This window comes from Rhinolophus sinicus, linkage group LG16, assembly GCF_036562045.2.
Source record: "Rhinolophus sinicus isolate RSC01 linkage group LG16, ASM3656204v1, whole genome shotgun sequence".
Lineage (NCBI taxonomy): Eukaryota > Metazoa > Chordata > Mammalia > Chiroptera > Rhinolophidae > Rhinolophus > Rhinolophus sinicus.
In genome coordinates, this window is record NC_133765.1 from 5,095,299 (window position 1) to 5,110,599 (window position 15,301).

The 15,301-nt window shown below is 39.8% G+C and overlaps 1 protein-coding gene and 1 long non-coding RNA gene across 2 annotated transcripts in view; one reads left to right on the forward strand and one right to left on the reverse strand.

Moving 5' to 3' along the window:
* GLB1L3 (galactosidase beta 1 like 3) overlaps nucleotides 1-3,317 on the reverse strand; it is a 55,175-nt gene extending 51,858 nt beyond the window's left edge. Inside the window, exons 1-3 of the mRNA XM_074321296.1 lie at nucleotides 3,181-3,317; nucleotides 2,443-2,574; nucleotides 2,030-2,242 (exon numbers count right to left, since the gene is read on the reverse strand). Coding sequence (XP_074177397.1) covers nucleotides 2,030-2,242; nucleotides 2,443-2,574; nucleotides 3,181-3,203 — 368 coding nt within the window. The 5' untranslated portion in view covers nucleotides 3,204-3,317. The remainder of the gene's footprint in view (nucleotides 1-2,029; nucleotides 2,243-2,442; nucleotides 2,575-3,180) is intronic.
* A 7-nt stretch (nucleotides 3,318-3,324) lies between these two features.
* The window catches only part of LOC141569158 (uncharacterized), a 53,964-nt gene continuing 41,987 nt past the window's right edge, over nucleotides 3,325-15,301 (forward strand). Inside the window, exon 1 of the long non-coding RNA XR_012492586.1 lies at nucleotides 3,325-3,446. This is a non-coding gene — a long non-coding RNA (uncharacterized LOC141569158). The remainder of the gene's footprint in view (nucleotides 3,447-15,301) is intronic.

Here is a 15,301-nt window from a genome sequence, read left to right on the forward strand (position 1 = left end):
TACACCTGAAACTAATATAAAATAATACTGAATGTCAACTGTTATTGAAAAATGTAAAAAGGGAGGAAATGGTGAAGGGGTATAAGAGGTTCAAATTTCCAGGTAGAAAACAAATAAGTCATGGGGATGTAATGTACATCATAGAGAGACTAGTCAATAACATTGTGATAGTGTGGTCAGATAGTTGTTGGACTTATCATGGTGATCACTTCTTTAGGTATATAAATATTGAATAACTATGGTGTACACCTGAAACTGATATAATGTTGTACGTTAGCTATAGTTTTCAATAAAAATATTTTTAAAAATGAATGGCAATTATGAGACAAGTAAGAAAACAGAAAAATATGTTCTGCAACAAAGAAATGATAAAATATACTGAAAGGGCACTTAGACTTTATAGGACTTTACGATGAGAGTTGCAAAGTGTTGTGAACATAATCCTCAGTCTCTAAGCAAAGTCCACAATTGTGAAAGGTGCTGAATTGTTTAGCAGTTGGGCCCAGGAGCCTGACTGAATTCAAAGCATAGCTCTACTATTACTATATGTGACTTTGGGAAAAGGTCTTAACCTCTCTTTGCCTGAGTTTTCTCAGTGGTAATAACACTACACACCACATAGAATTGCAATATAGATGAAGTGAATTAATATTAATATTTTCCAGAGTTTAAAACAGAGCCTGGCTGTGTATAAATACTATATATATGTTCATTAAATAACTAAAATTGGTACTCTTACTTTATAATAGTAGATATATTTAAATTAGCATTTGTGTTCTGGCAATGGCAGGATCATTATACTCAGGGTGGCTTCCCTGCCTTTCCTCTAACCTGAGGAACGCCCTTCCCCTGATGTTAACCACGCCCCCTTTTGCATGCAGCTGCCACAATGCAGCCTTCCACAGAACGTTTTTCTTTGGGCTCACCCTTCAACCCACTTTACTGACTCCCAATTTTTTGAGTTTCAAGACTTTTCTGGAAATAGGCCTGCTATGAAGGGAACTCCACTATTCCTAATTCAAATATGATTTTTGCTTTGGGTATGGTTTTTATTTGACTGGTCATCCGTGCACAGGCAGGAGCCTTTGCTCCCATACTGGGAGGAGACACTCCTCCTGAGCAAGCCAGCCTTCTGTGCTTCCATTGCTTCCCCTGCACAACGGGAATATACTGTCCAGCTCACAGGACAGTTGTGAGGATTAAGCAATTTTGTGAAAATACTTAGAAAATGCCTAGCAATCTGTAAACTGTAAATACTTGTTACCTTTTGTCACTACATGTGTAACCATGTTAAATATCATGTTAAATTTATATTTAAATTCTTCTAATGGACTAAACTGGGCTTGTATTTCTTTTTGCCACCATTATTGGGTACATGTATGTGCCAGGCATTGTGATAGGCATTTTTCATATAAATAATAGAAAGATTTTATCTTATTTCATCATCAACGCAACCTTACAAGGTAATTACTATTCTGCCCATTTACAGGCGAACACAGCAGGGCCCAGCGATGCGCTGGTTGGAGGCAGAGCTGGAAGTGAAGAGCAGGTCTGTCTGATCGTTTAACTACCGCATTCATTCCCTTTACAGCATTTAACTTCACTTTAGTGATTCTAGTATTTCCTTACATGCTCATTTTGATACTACTATTCCTTTATATGTCCATCTCCAAATACATCAATAAGAACTGTTTTTAAAACACCATGTATTCACTCACCATGTATACTTTAAACATACGTCATTAAACTGAGCGCTGCTAAGGAGCCCAATGTCTGTTCCACTAGAGAGAGTCCTGAAGAAATCACTTACTGCTTTTATGTTTCTACCATTACATTACGCAAGGCTCCCACCTCACCAAACTGAGTATGAGGTGTAAGTGACGCTTAAGCATGAAAAGCGCGCGCTGAACCTGATTATTCCGAAGGTGAGCCCTCAGGTCTGGCTCCCCAAACCGGCGCTGAGCCTGGTGCAGATGTTACGAGCCCCTGCAGAGAAGCAAGGTTGGGGAGGACTGGGGACAGCACTCACGTGGTGACAGTGTTGAAGCCACAGGCCTTCAGCTTCAGGAGCCGGTCCCTCCAATACGCCCTGGGCACCCGGAAATAGTGGATGGAGCCCCCAAAGATCAGGAACTTGTGCCCCCCCAGTGTGAAGTATGGCTTACTCCCAGCTATGCTTTCAGTCTGAAGTCCCATAGATCGGTTTTTCAGCTCAAGAGGATTCAGATGAGACCAATTAAACCTGCTGAGAGAAAGAGAAACTGAGAGAGGGAGGGAGGGGGGGAGGGAGGGAGGGAGGGAGGGAGGGGGCGGGAGGAGAGAGAGATGAAGCCCTTGGGGAAAAAGAAGTTCTTGTTAGCAGAACATGCTCTGCGCATGCTTCTGATATTATTTTCTCCAAGAAAGGAGAGAAAGCTCCCGGCTCTCCCCGCTAAGGCAAACCTGGACTGTGGCAGCTGCGGTCGCGCTTCTCCAGATATAAGATACTCTTTATATTTTATCGAAGGAGCAAGACCTGATAAGATAAATGGCAGCAAAAAGATGCACACGATTCTTTTCCAGGAAAGACACGGGCTGAAAAGAGAAAGAAATAATAACAAGGGGGGGTGGGGTGGGAGGGAGGGTCAGCATTGGCCTCATTCAACGATGCAGAAAGCTGCCCTAGAAGGCAGGTTACAGGCGAGAGGCACAGAGGTGGCCACAGGTAGGTCACCTAGGTTAGCCTAATGCATAGGATGACTGAGGCTTTGCCTGGGTCCGCCGAGGTCACCCACAAAACCAGGGCGGTCCCACAGTCCCTCTCAGTCAGGACAGAAAGCTGGGACACACCTTCAGAGCTAGAAGCCTGGGCACTGGGGGATGGGGTCCTGGGGGAAACGTGGGAGGGGTAAGGGGCTCAACGACAGGGAGCATTTCATCCACCATGTTCAGGAAGGACGCAATATCTGGTAACTGGAGGACCTTGTCAGCATCCACACCCTGATTTTCTTCCATCTGGAGCAATGGACAGGCCCTTCGCAGGGCGGACACAACTAAGACAGGGGTAGAAGAAAGCTGGAGGAGAGAGAGCTTGTAAGGGAAGCTGATAAGAGTCTCAGCAGACTTGAGTGTCCAGGAGGGCGTCCCAGACCAGCCAGGTCTTTTTGCCCATTGGAAGTCGGCTTAGGCAGCCGCCGTCACCTGAAGCGTGGCGAGGAATCCATCACCGCAGGGCCGGGGCGCAGAGGTCCCGCTCTGCTCTCGCCGCCTCCCTGCAGCGGGGACCAGCCACGCTCCGGACCGCTGCGCGCCTGTAGCCGAGGATCTGCGAGCCTCCACCGCAGCCCGGCACGGAGTCCGGGAGCCTCCCGGGCAGGGCGGTCTGGGGCTCTAGTCGGCGAGAAGGGCAGAGCCCCTCATCCTACCCAAGGCGCCAAACCGCTTGAGCGCAGAAGACTTGCAGCCAGGTAAGTAAGGAGGAGGTGTCCCGGGTTAACGCCCTGACCTTGAGTTTCCTTAAACTGCGTGTCACCATCCAATAGGGACAAAAAGGCGAATATGAGTGGGAGGAAAGGAGAACAACTTAGCCCCCGCCGTGTACCAGGGAACAGGGAAGTTTTCATTCGGTAGGTTCAGCAACTTTAGCAAGGGCCCTTTGGTTCCAGACAGCGCTTTAGGCTAACAAATGGGTCGTCCGCACAATGAAATCGTTTCAATACGACGTGTAAATGCCAAAGTAAAGATTCCACAGGGTGCTAAGGGCGGACAGGCGAGGGGCACAGGCTACCCTGGCAGAGTATAGTTTTCTCAAATTGAATCTTGGTAAGTGAGTGAGAATTATCAGAGCGAAGAAAAGTGGGACTGCTGTTCCTATCAGTGGGAATAGCTTCGAGTGTTTATTTACACACTATGTGGAAGAACTGCAGTTTGGAATTGTTTAGTTACACGGCAGCAGGAGACGAAGCTGAAGAGATCAGACTGGGAGAAGGTGAATCAGGAAGCATCGTGGATGCAACGCTAAGCGTCTCAGTCTCTTTTCAGAGATTTGAAGCAGAAACTAAGTCACAACTTAGTCTTATGGAGATTACTTGGCCGCAAGGTGGAAGCTAAATGGAAAATAGACAGGTTATCTCAATAGACCTGGTGATGCGAGGAAGAGGGCTTGAGTAGTTCTGGTACTAATACCAAGCAAGAGGGAGTGGATTCAAGAAAAAAAATTGAGGGAACATTGGTAGCTCTTGAAAATTGGATGAGTCAGGTGATAGAAAGAGAGTAGAGAGTCTAGGGTGACCACCATATTTCAGGCTTAAATGACTTGGGTAGACAGTGGTGACATTTATTGAAATCAGAAACACAGGAAGTGATAGAGGTTCCAATAGAGGTAGGAGAGTGATGAACCCAGTTTTGGACATGCTCGATTTGAAGTTCCTGTGATGAAGAGAAGGCTTCTGATCTTTTCTCTTTGAAACCTTTGCTTTTCCTTCCCGCTTGAAAGAACAAGCCTGTGACATGAGGTTGAAATCAGTGCTATAGTTTTCAGAGAAGTGTGTGTGTGTGTGTGTGTGTGTTTTCTCTTATCTTACTCATTACAGGCATACTTTCCTCCTTGAAACCTCAGCTCCTGAAATTTTTATAATGAATGAAAATTTTCTCACTCTTAAGTGGAAAGCAATGCATTCTTGTGACTTTCTGCATCTTACACAGAAGCATAATATTTCACTTCTTTGAATATACCTTGTTTAATAAATTTGGATTTACAGCCACAAAACTTTATTCTTCTATGTCAAGATTTTTAAAACGATTATAGGGTCTGTGCCTTTTCATATAAAATTTAGAATAAACTTGTCTGCTTCTACGAAAAGCCATGCTAACATTTTGATAGGAGTTGCATTAGACCTATAGATCCAATTGAGGGGAATTGGCATCTTCACTATGTTGAGTCTTCAAATCCATGAACAGGCTATGTCTCTTCACTTATTTAAGTCTTCTTTCACTTTTTTCATCAAAATTTTCTGATTTTTCAACATACAGATCCTATGCATGTTTTGTCAGATTTATATCACAGTATTTCGTTTTCTTTTGAGCAATTTTAAATGGCATTATATTTTTAAGTTCAGTTTCAGCATGTTCACTGTTAGCATACAGAAATGGAACTGGATTTCTTGTATTGATTTGTATTCTGTGAACTTGTTAAACATACATTAATTCTGAGAGGTTGTTTTAGGAATTGAAATTCCAATTCTTTGGAATTTTCTACATAGGCAATCATGTCATCTGCAAATGCAGACAGTTTTTTTTTTCTTCCCAACCTCTATGTCTTTTATTTCTTTTTCTTAAAAATCTTATTGTAATAGCTAGAATTTCTAGTACTTTATTAATAAGAGTGCAGAGAGCTGTTATCTTTACCTTATTCCCAGTCTTAGGTGAAAAACATTCAGTCTTTTGCCATTAAGTGTAATATTAGCTGTGGGGTTTGTATATATGTTGTTTTTCAAGTTGAATTAGTTCCCTTCTATTCCTAATTCGCCGAGATTTTTTTTATTATGAACGGTGTTGGATTATGTCAAATACTTGAACCCTCTCTTCATTTTCTATAACATGACTATCCTACTTCTTTACCTGAAAGATACTTTTGGCAGATATAGAATTTGCAGTTGTGCAATAATGTGACAAAACAAGAAATACATATTTAATCTTCATTCCCAGTTTCTGGCACAGAACTCCTAAAACCCTTGGAATTTCCTGTGTGACAGGGATGAGAAGATCTTTTGTTATCCATAAAAAGTCTTTTTCAACCACACCTGAGTGAGTTTTTATTAATGAAATAGCTTTTGGAAAGCTCCTCAGGATTAGGGGCTGGTTGCTAGGGGACACAACCATGTGATGAGAGGGTTGGAATTTTCAGTCCCCCAACCTGAGGGAGAGGGGCTGGAAGTTGAGTTAATTACCAGTGGTCAATGGTTTGGTCAGTCATTCCTACATAATGAAGCCTCCATAAAAACCTTAACTGAAAGGGTTCAGGGAGCTTCCAGGTTGGTAAACACATTGAGGTGCTCACGGAGGGTGGTGAGCCCAGTGAGGGCATGGAAGCTTCATGCCTTTTCCCCATACCCGGCCCTATGCATCTCTTCCATCTAGTTGTTCTGAGTTGTATCCTTTATAATAAACCAGTAAACCTAAGTTTCCCCGAGTTCTGTGAGCAGTTCTAATAGATTATCAAACATGAAGTCATGGGACTCTGATTTGTAGCCAGTCAATCAGAAAGTGCAGGTGACAACCTGGAACTAGCCTCTGAAATAGAGGGGGGGGGGCATGTGGGACTGGGGGCTCTGTGCTAACTTTGAGCAGTTAGCATCAGAGCTGAGTTAAATTGTAGAACACCCAGTTGGTACCTGCTTAGAGTTGGAGAAATGCTTGGTGTGGAAAAACCTACATATCTGATGTTAGAAGTGTTGTGTGACTAAAGGGAAATAAGTTTTCCTTAAACTTGGAAATTTTTTTCTTTTAGCACTTGAAAACTATTGTGCTACTTCCTCTGATCTCCATAAAATAGAGTTCTATTTCATGTCTCATTAATTGGCTATAATTCCAAGTGAGGTTCCCCTTTAGTTTATAGATCACGTCTCTCTGGATGCTTTCAAGGTTTTACCTTTATTCTCAGTTTTCTTTAGCATTCGGGGTGTGTGTGTGTGTGTGTGTGTGTGTGTGTGTGTGTGTTTTAAAGACTTTATTTTTTAGAGCAGTGTTAGATTTGCAATGAAAATGAGAGGAAGATACAGAGATTTCCCATATATTCCTTGACCCCCACATATGGAGCCCATCCATTATGAACATCACTCACCAGAATGGCACTTTTTTTTCTTAACCAAGGATGAACTGACACTGATACATCATAATCACCCAAAGTTCATAGTTTACAATGCAGTTCACTCTCCATGTTGTAAATTCTAGGGGTTTAGACCAATAGATAATGACATACATCCACCATTAAAATACCATTCAGAGTATTTTCACTGCCCTAAAAATTCTCTATTCTCCACCTATTCATCTTCTCTCCTCCCAAACCCTGGTGACCACTGAACTTTTATTGTCTCCATAATTTTGTCTTTTCCAGAATATGTCATATAGTTGGAACCACACAGTAGGTAGCCTTTTCAGGTTGGCTTCTTTCACTTAGTAATATGCATTTCAGTTTCTCCATGTCTTTTCATGGTTTGATAGCTCATTTCTTTCTCTTTTTTCAGTTTCAGGTGTACAAAACAACAGAATGATTAGACATTTAAACACCTCACAAAGTGATAACTCCAACAAGTCTACTACCCCTCTGACACCGTGCGTAGCTATTACAATACAATTGACTATATTCCCTATACTGTACTTTACATCCCATGACTATATACACATATATATTATAGTTGACATTCAATATTATTTTATATTAGTTTCAGGTGTACAACACAGTGGTTAGGCATTTATATAAGAAGTGATTCCCCCTGATAAGTGTAGTACCAACCTGATACCATATATAGTATTACCCATACTGTATTTCACATCCCCGTGACTATTTTGTGACTTCCTAATTTGTACTTCCTAATTCCTTCACTTTTCTCACCCATCTACCCAAACCCCCTCCCATCTAGCAACCATCAGTTTATTCTCTCTATGAATCTATTTCTGTTTTGATTGTTGTTTATTCTGTTCTTTATATTCCACATATAAGTGAGATCATATGGTATTTGTCTTTCTTAGTCTGACTTATTTCACTTAGCATAATACCCTCTAAGCCCATCCATGTTGTTGCAAACAGTATGATTTCATTCTTTTTTATGGCAGAGTAAGACTCCAAATGTACCACAGTTTCTTTTTCTAATTGTCTATTGATGGGCATTTCAGTTGTTTCCATATCTTGACTATTTTGAATAGTGCTATAGTGAACATAGAGGTGCATATATTTTTTTTTGAATTAGTGTTTTGGAATGGAACTACTGGGTCATAAGGTCACTGTATTTTTTATTTTTCGAGGAACCTCCATACTGTTTTCCATAGTGATTGCACCAATTTGCAATCCCACCAACAGTGCACAAGGCTTCCCTTTGCTACACATTGTTGTTTGTGGATTTATTGATGATAGCCATTTTGACAGGAGTGAGGTGATATCTCATTGTAGTTTTTATTTACATTTCTCTGATGACATTGAGCATCTTTTCATATATATATTGGCCATCTGTATTTCCCCTTTGGAGAAATATCTATTCAGATCTTCTGCCCATTTGTTAATTGAATTGTTGTTTTTTTCCTCATGTTGAGTTGTATGAGTTTTATAAATTTTGGATATTATCCCCTTATCAAATGTATCATTGGCAAATATCTTCTATTTGGTAAGATGTCTTTTCAATTTGTTGATGGTTTCCTTTGCTGTGCAAAAACATTTTAGTTTGATGCTATCCTACATGTTTATTTTTTCTTTTGTTTCCCTTGCCCGAGGAGGTATATCAATAAAAATATTACTAAGAATACTGTCTGAGAGTATACTTTCTGAATTTTCTTCTAGGAGTTTTATGGTGTCAGGTCTTACATCTAAGTATTTAATCTATTTGGAGTTTATTCTTGTATATTGCATAAGAAGGTGGTCTAGTTTCTTTTTTTCATATATCTATCCAGTTTTCCCAGCACCATTTATTGAATAGACTGTCTTTATCCCAGCGTAAATTGTTGCTTTCTTTGTCATAGATTGAATGAACATATAGGAATGGATTTATTTCTGGGCTCTCTATTCTGTTCCACTGATCTATGTGTCTGTTTTTATGCCAATACCATGCTGTTTGGATGACTATGGCCTTGTAGTATAGTTTGCTACCAGGTAGCATGATACCTCCAACTTTGTTCTTCTTTCTCAGCATTGCCATGACTATTCAGTGTCTTTTATGGTTCTATATAAATTTTAGGATTATTTGTTCTAGTACTAGTACTATGAAAAATACCAGTGGTATTTTGATAGGAATTACATTGAATCTATAGATTGCTTTGGGTAGTATGGACATTTTAATGAAGCTAATCCTTGCTATCCATGAGGATGGCTTATGCTCCCATTTATGTGTATCTTCTTTAAATTCTCTCTTCAATGCCTTATAATTTTCTGAGTACAGGTCTTTTTCTTCCTTGGCTAAATTTATTTCTAAGTATTTTTTGATGCAATTGTAAATAGGATTGTTTTCTTAATTTCTCTTTCTGATATTCATTATTGGTGTATAAAAATGCAACCAATTTCTTAATATTAATTTTGTATCCTAGTACTTTCTCAATTTCATAAGCGTTTTTATCATAAATGGATGCTGGATTTTTGTCAAATGTTTTTTCTGCGTCTATTGATATGACCATATGATGTTTATTGTTTATTTTGTGTATGTAGTGTATCACCTTAATTGATTTGCAGATATTGAACCAAACTTGCATAGCAGGAATAAATCCCACTTGATCATGGTGTATTATCTTTTTAATGTATTGCTGAACTCTGTTTGCTAATATTTTTTTGAGTATTGTTGAATCTGTGTTCATTAGGGATATTGGCCTGTAGTTTTCATTTTTTTGTAATGTCTTTGTCTGGTTTTGGAATCAGGGTAATGTTGGCCTCATAAAATGGAGAGCTCATTTCTTTTTATTGCTGAACAACATTTCATCATCACAGTTTAGCCATTCATCTACTGAAGGACATCCAGTGGCTTCCAAGTGTTGGCAATTATTAATAAAGCTTTGGAAATTGTGAATAAAGCTGGTATAAGCATTTGTGTGCAGGGTTTTAAGTGGAAATAAGTTTTCAATTCATGTGGGTAAATACCAAGAAGCTTGATTGCTGTATTGAGCGGTAAGAGTACATTTAGTTTTGTAAGAAACATCCAAACTACCTTCCAAACTAGCTGTACCATTTTGCGTTCCCACTAGTAATGTACAAGAATCCCTGTGCTCCACATGCTCAGCAGCCTTTGGTGTTGTCAGTGTTCTGAATCATGGTCCTTCTAATAGGTATATAATAGTATGTCATTGTTGTTTTAATTTGCATTTCCCTGATGAAATATGATGTGGAGTATCTTTTCACATATTTATTTGCCATTTGTATATATTTGGTGAGGTGTCTGTTAAGGTCTTAGGCCCATTTTTTAATCAAGTTTTTTGTTTTCTTATTATTGAGTCCTAAGATATATTTTTGAATGTCTTTTATGAGCTATGTCTTTTTCTTAAGATTTTTATTAAAATATAGCTAACATACAATATTATATTAGCTTCAGGTGCACATACATTTGTATACCTAAAGAAATGATCACCATGATAAGTCCAGCAAACATCTGACACTGTACCACACTATCACAATATTATTGCCTATATTCCTTATGCTCTACATTACATCCCCATGACATTTATTTTATACTTGTAAGTTTGAATCTCTTTTCCCCCCCTTTAAAATTTTTAAATCGCAGTTGATATTCAGTGTTGTTTTATATTAATTTAAGGTATACAGCATATGGTTAGACATTTATATAATTTAAGAACTGATTCCCCCATTATTTTATATTAATTTCAAGTATACAGCATGTGGTTAGACATTTATATAATTTAAGAAGTGATCCCCCGACTAGTACCCACATGGCACTATACGTAGTTATTACCATATTATTGACTATGTTCCCTAAGTTTTACTTTAGATCTCTGTGACTATTTTGTAATTACCAATTTATACTCCTTAATACCTTCACCTTTTTCACTCTGCCCCCCAATGCCCCTTCTATTTATTACCCTGATATATCTAGTACCCATCTGACACCACACATGATTATCATATGATTGACTATATTCCTTATGCTAAATCCTACATCCCCGTGACTACTTTGTAACAACCAATTTGTACTTCTTTATTTTTTATTGGGGAACACTGTGTTTCTCCAGGGCCCATCAACTCCAAGTTGTTGTCCTTCAATCTAGTTGTGGAGGGCACAGCTCAGCTCCAAGTCCAGTTGCCTTATTCAATCTTTAGTTGCAGGGGGCGCAGCCCACCATCCCATGTGGGAATTGAACCAGCAACCTTGTTGTTCAGAGCTCACACTCTAACCAACTTCGGCCACCCCTCTGGAAGCTCAGTGGCAGCTCGTTGCCTTCAATATAGTTGTGGAGGGTGCAGCTCACTGGCCCATGTGGGAATCGAACCGGCAACCCTGTTGTTCAGAGCTCATGCTCTAACCAACTGAGCAATCCGGCTGCCCCCCAGTTTGTACTTCTTAATTCCTTCCCCTTTTCCACCCACCCCAACCACCCCCCACCCCAAATCTGGAAACCATCAAAATGTTCTCTGTATCTGTGAGTTTATTTCTGTTTTGTTTGTTTATTTGTTTTGTTCTTTCAATTCCACATATAACCGAAATCATACTGCATCTGTCTTTCTCTGTATGATAAAGTACACTTGGCACAACACCCTCCAGGTTCATCCTTGCCACTGTAGATGGCAAGAACACATTCTGTTCTCTGACTGAACAATATTCCATTGTATATATGTACCACCTCCTTTTTATTCATTCATCCATCGACGGACACCAAAGCTACCCCAATATTTTGGCCGTTGTAAACAATGCTGCAGTGAACATATGGATGCACACATCCCCTCAAAGTAGCATTTTGGGTTTCTTCTGATAAATACCCAGAAGTGGGGTTACAAGGTCCTTCTTTCTCTCTTGTTATATAGCCTGTTTTAAAGTCTATTTTGTCTGGTATAAGGATTGCTACCCCAGCTTCTTTTCATTTCCATTTTCATGAAATATCTTTTTCCCATCCCTTTACATTCAGTCTGTGTGTGTCTTTAAATCTGAAATGAGTCTATTGTAGGCAGGAAAATATGTAAGTGTCTTGTTTTCTTGTCCATTCAGCTACCCTGCCTTTTGATTGGAGCATTTAATCCATTTACATTTAAAGTAATTGTTTATAGATATGTAGTTATTGCCATTTTATTATTCATATTTTCTATCTTTTTGTCTTTTTTTCATCTTAAAGAAGTCCCTCTAAGATTCCTTGTAATTCTGGTTTGGTTTTGATGAAGTCCTTTAGCTTTTTTGCTTGTCTGGGAAGCTCTTTATCTGTCCTTTAATTCTAAATGATAGCTTTGCTGGGCAGAGTAATCTTGGTTGTAGGTCCTTGCTTTTAATCACTTCAAATATTTCCTGCCAATCCCTTCTAGCCTGCAAAATTTCTGTTGAGAAATCTTCTGACAGTCTTGTGGGAGCTCCCTTGTAGATAACTAGCTGTTTTTCTTTTGCTGCTTTTAAGATTTTTTCTTTGTCTTTGACCTTTGCCATTTTAGTTATGATGAGTCTCGGTGTGGGGCTGTTTGGGTTCATTTGTTTGGGACTCTCTGCATTTCCTTGGCTTGTTTACTCATTTCTTTCACCACGTTAGGGAAATTTTATATCATTGTTTTTTTTTAAGTAGGTTTTCAATTCTTTTCTCTCTCTCTTCTCCTTCTGGTATCTCTGTCATGCAAGTGATGTTGTCCTTGATGTTGTCCCAGAAGCCCTTAAACTATTCTTGGTTTTTTTAATTCTTTTTTCCGTTTGCTGTTCTTTTTGTGTGCTTTCTGCTACCTTATCTCCAAAATCACTGATTTAAAAAATATATATATAAATAAAATAAATCACTGATTCGATACTCTGCTTCATCTAATCTACTGTTGATTCCCTCTAATGTATTCTTTATTTCAGTTACTGTATTCTTTATTTCTGACTGGTTCTTTTTTATGTTTTCTATCTCTTTGTTGAAGTTCTCATTAAAATCATTGAGCATCCTGAAACAAGTACTTGGAACTATGCATCTAGTAGATTGCTTGTCTTTGTTTTGTTCAGTACTTTTTCTAAAGCTTTGTTCTGTTCTTTCATTTGGGATATATTTCTTTGTCTCTCCATTTTGATTGCCTTCTTGTGTTTGTTTCTATGCATTAGGTAGGGCTGCTATGCTTCTGCGTCTTAGTAGAGCTGCCTTATGTAGTAGATGTCTTGTGGGGGTCTGAGGTACAGTCTCCCTGGTGAGCTCCAGGTGTGTCCTTTGTGTGGGTTGTGTGTGCACTCCTGTCGTAGTTGAACCTTGGGTACTGTTTGCATATCAGTCGGAGGAATTAACCCTCAGGTTCACTGATTGTGAGGACTAGCTCTGACTACATTTCAGCAACTGTTGTGCAGGGGCTGATCCTATGGAGCAGGATTCACTTTAGCAGGGCTCTGGTGCCTGCACAGTCTACCCTTTGGGTGTGTCATCCTTTGAGGCAGCCAGGTGGTGCTCTTGCTTTTCCAAAGCTGGCCACTGGCATGCCAGCCCTGGGGGCCTCCTGGGAGGGGCCCCACCACTGGCCAAGTTCAACTGTAGCTTTTGCCCTGCCCAGGGCCACCTGGCATAAGCCACAAAGCAATTTGCAGATGGCTGCCACCTGTGTTGGGCTTGGCGGTAACTCAAGAAGCCAAGCTGCGAACCAAGGCTGGCTCTCACTAGTGCTGGACTTATGGCTGTTCAGCCAAAGGTAGGGACATGACAAAACCAGATGCTGCTTGTTTGGGTTTTGTGAACCTGTGAGAAATTTTAGGGCAGTCCACAGCATGAGTCAAGACAGGCTATTTATATGGAAAAGCCACTGGAAGCAGCTTGGGTGTGCCTGAAATTTGGGTGGGGTGGGGGGGTCTCACAGACTCACCAGAGCAGAGTGAGCAAATGATGTTAGTCAGGTTAATGGAGACTCAGCTATGGCAGCCGCCAGTGTCTGCATGCCAGGAGGGGGTTAGGGCTCAACAAAGACCAAGGGCTTCCACCAGTTCCTCCATTCAGGAGAAAGATGTCCCTACAGCCCTTGCGTGAAGCCAGACAATTCAGTTCTACCCCATTTGTCTCTGGCACCTTTCAAGGTGCTGCACCAGTGCTGGAGATCAGAGCCAGTGAGTCTGTAAGTGAGTAAGTCTGTGCATGGACCCTTTAAGAGGAACAGCGGGGCTGCAGTCACTCTTCATTTGACCCAGCCACAATATCTGCTGGTTTTCATAGCCAGAAGTTATGGGGACTTCTTTCCCCAGTACTGAAACCCTGGGCAGGGAAGCCTGGTGTGGGGCTGGAACCCCTTGCTCCTCTGGAGGAAGGATCTCCACAGCTGAGATATTCCTCCTGCTTTTTAATAGTTACATGAGGGTGTGGGACCAGCCTGTTCCACGTCTCTGCCCCTCCTACCAGTCTCAAGGTGGCTTCTTCTGTATGTCGTTAGTTGTAGGGCTTCGGTTCAGCTAGACTTCAGGTGATTCTCAATGATGGTTGTTCTGTAGTTTAGTTGTAATTTTAATGTGGTCACAAGAGGAGGTAGGCACAGCATTTACCTACTTTACCATCTTGACTGGATCTCTCTGAGATATGTCTTTTGTAAATTTCCCACCCAGTCTATGGCTTGTCGTTTTATTCTCTTGATATTGTCTTTCACAGAGCAGAATTTTTAAAATTTTATTGAAGTCCACTTATTATTTCTTTCATGGATCCTGTCTTTGGTGTTGTATCTAAAAAATCATCACCATATCCAATGCCACCTTGGTTTTCTCCTATTTTATCTTCCAGGAGTTTTATAGTTTTGCATTTTATATTTAGGTCTATGATCTATTTTGAGTTAATTATTGTGAAGTGTACAAGGTCTGTATCTAGATTTTTTTTTACATGTGGATGTCCAGTTGTTCCAGTACTATTTGTTGAAAAGACTATCTTTGCTCCATTGTATTGCTTTTGCTCTTTTGTCAAAGATTAATTGACTATATCTATGGGCTCTATTTCTGTTCCATTGATCTATTTGTCTATTCTTTTGAAAATAACATACTGTCTTGATTAATGTAGCTTTATGTTAATTGTTGAAGTCAAGTAACATCAGTCCTCCCATTTTGCTCTTCTTCTTTAATATCATGTTGGCTATTCTCGATCTTTTGCTTTCCATATAAACTTTAGAATCAGTTTTTCAATATCCATAAAAGACTTGTATTATTATGCTCATGGTTTTCTCAACCTTTACCACATGAGTATAATTATAATAGCTATTTTAACATGCTTTTCTGCTAGTTCTTTTATCTACATCACATGTGAGTATGTTTTTATTGATTGAATTTTCTCCTGGTTATGCATCATACTTGGTTGTCAAAAAGAAAACAGATCTTTTTTCATGAGGAAAAAGTTGTCAGATGGAAGGAGTAAAATGCCATATGATCTTAAGAAGTAAGAAATGGAAATAATCGGTAGTAAAAATATATGCTAGATCCCTTTGTATTAGTGAGAAAAT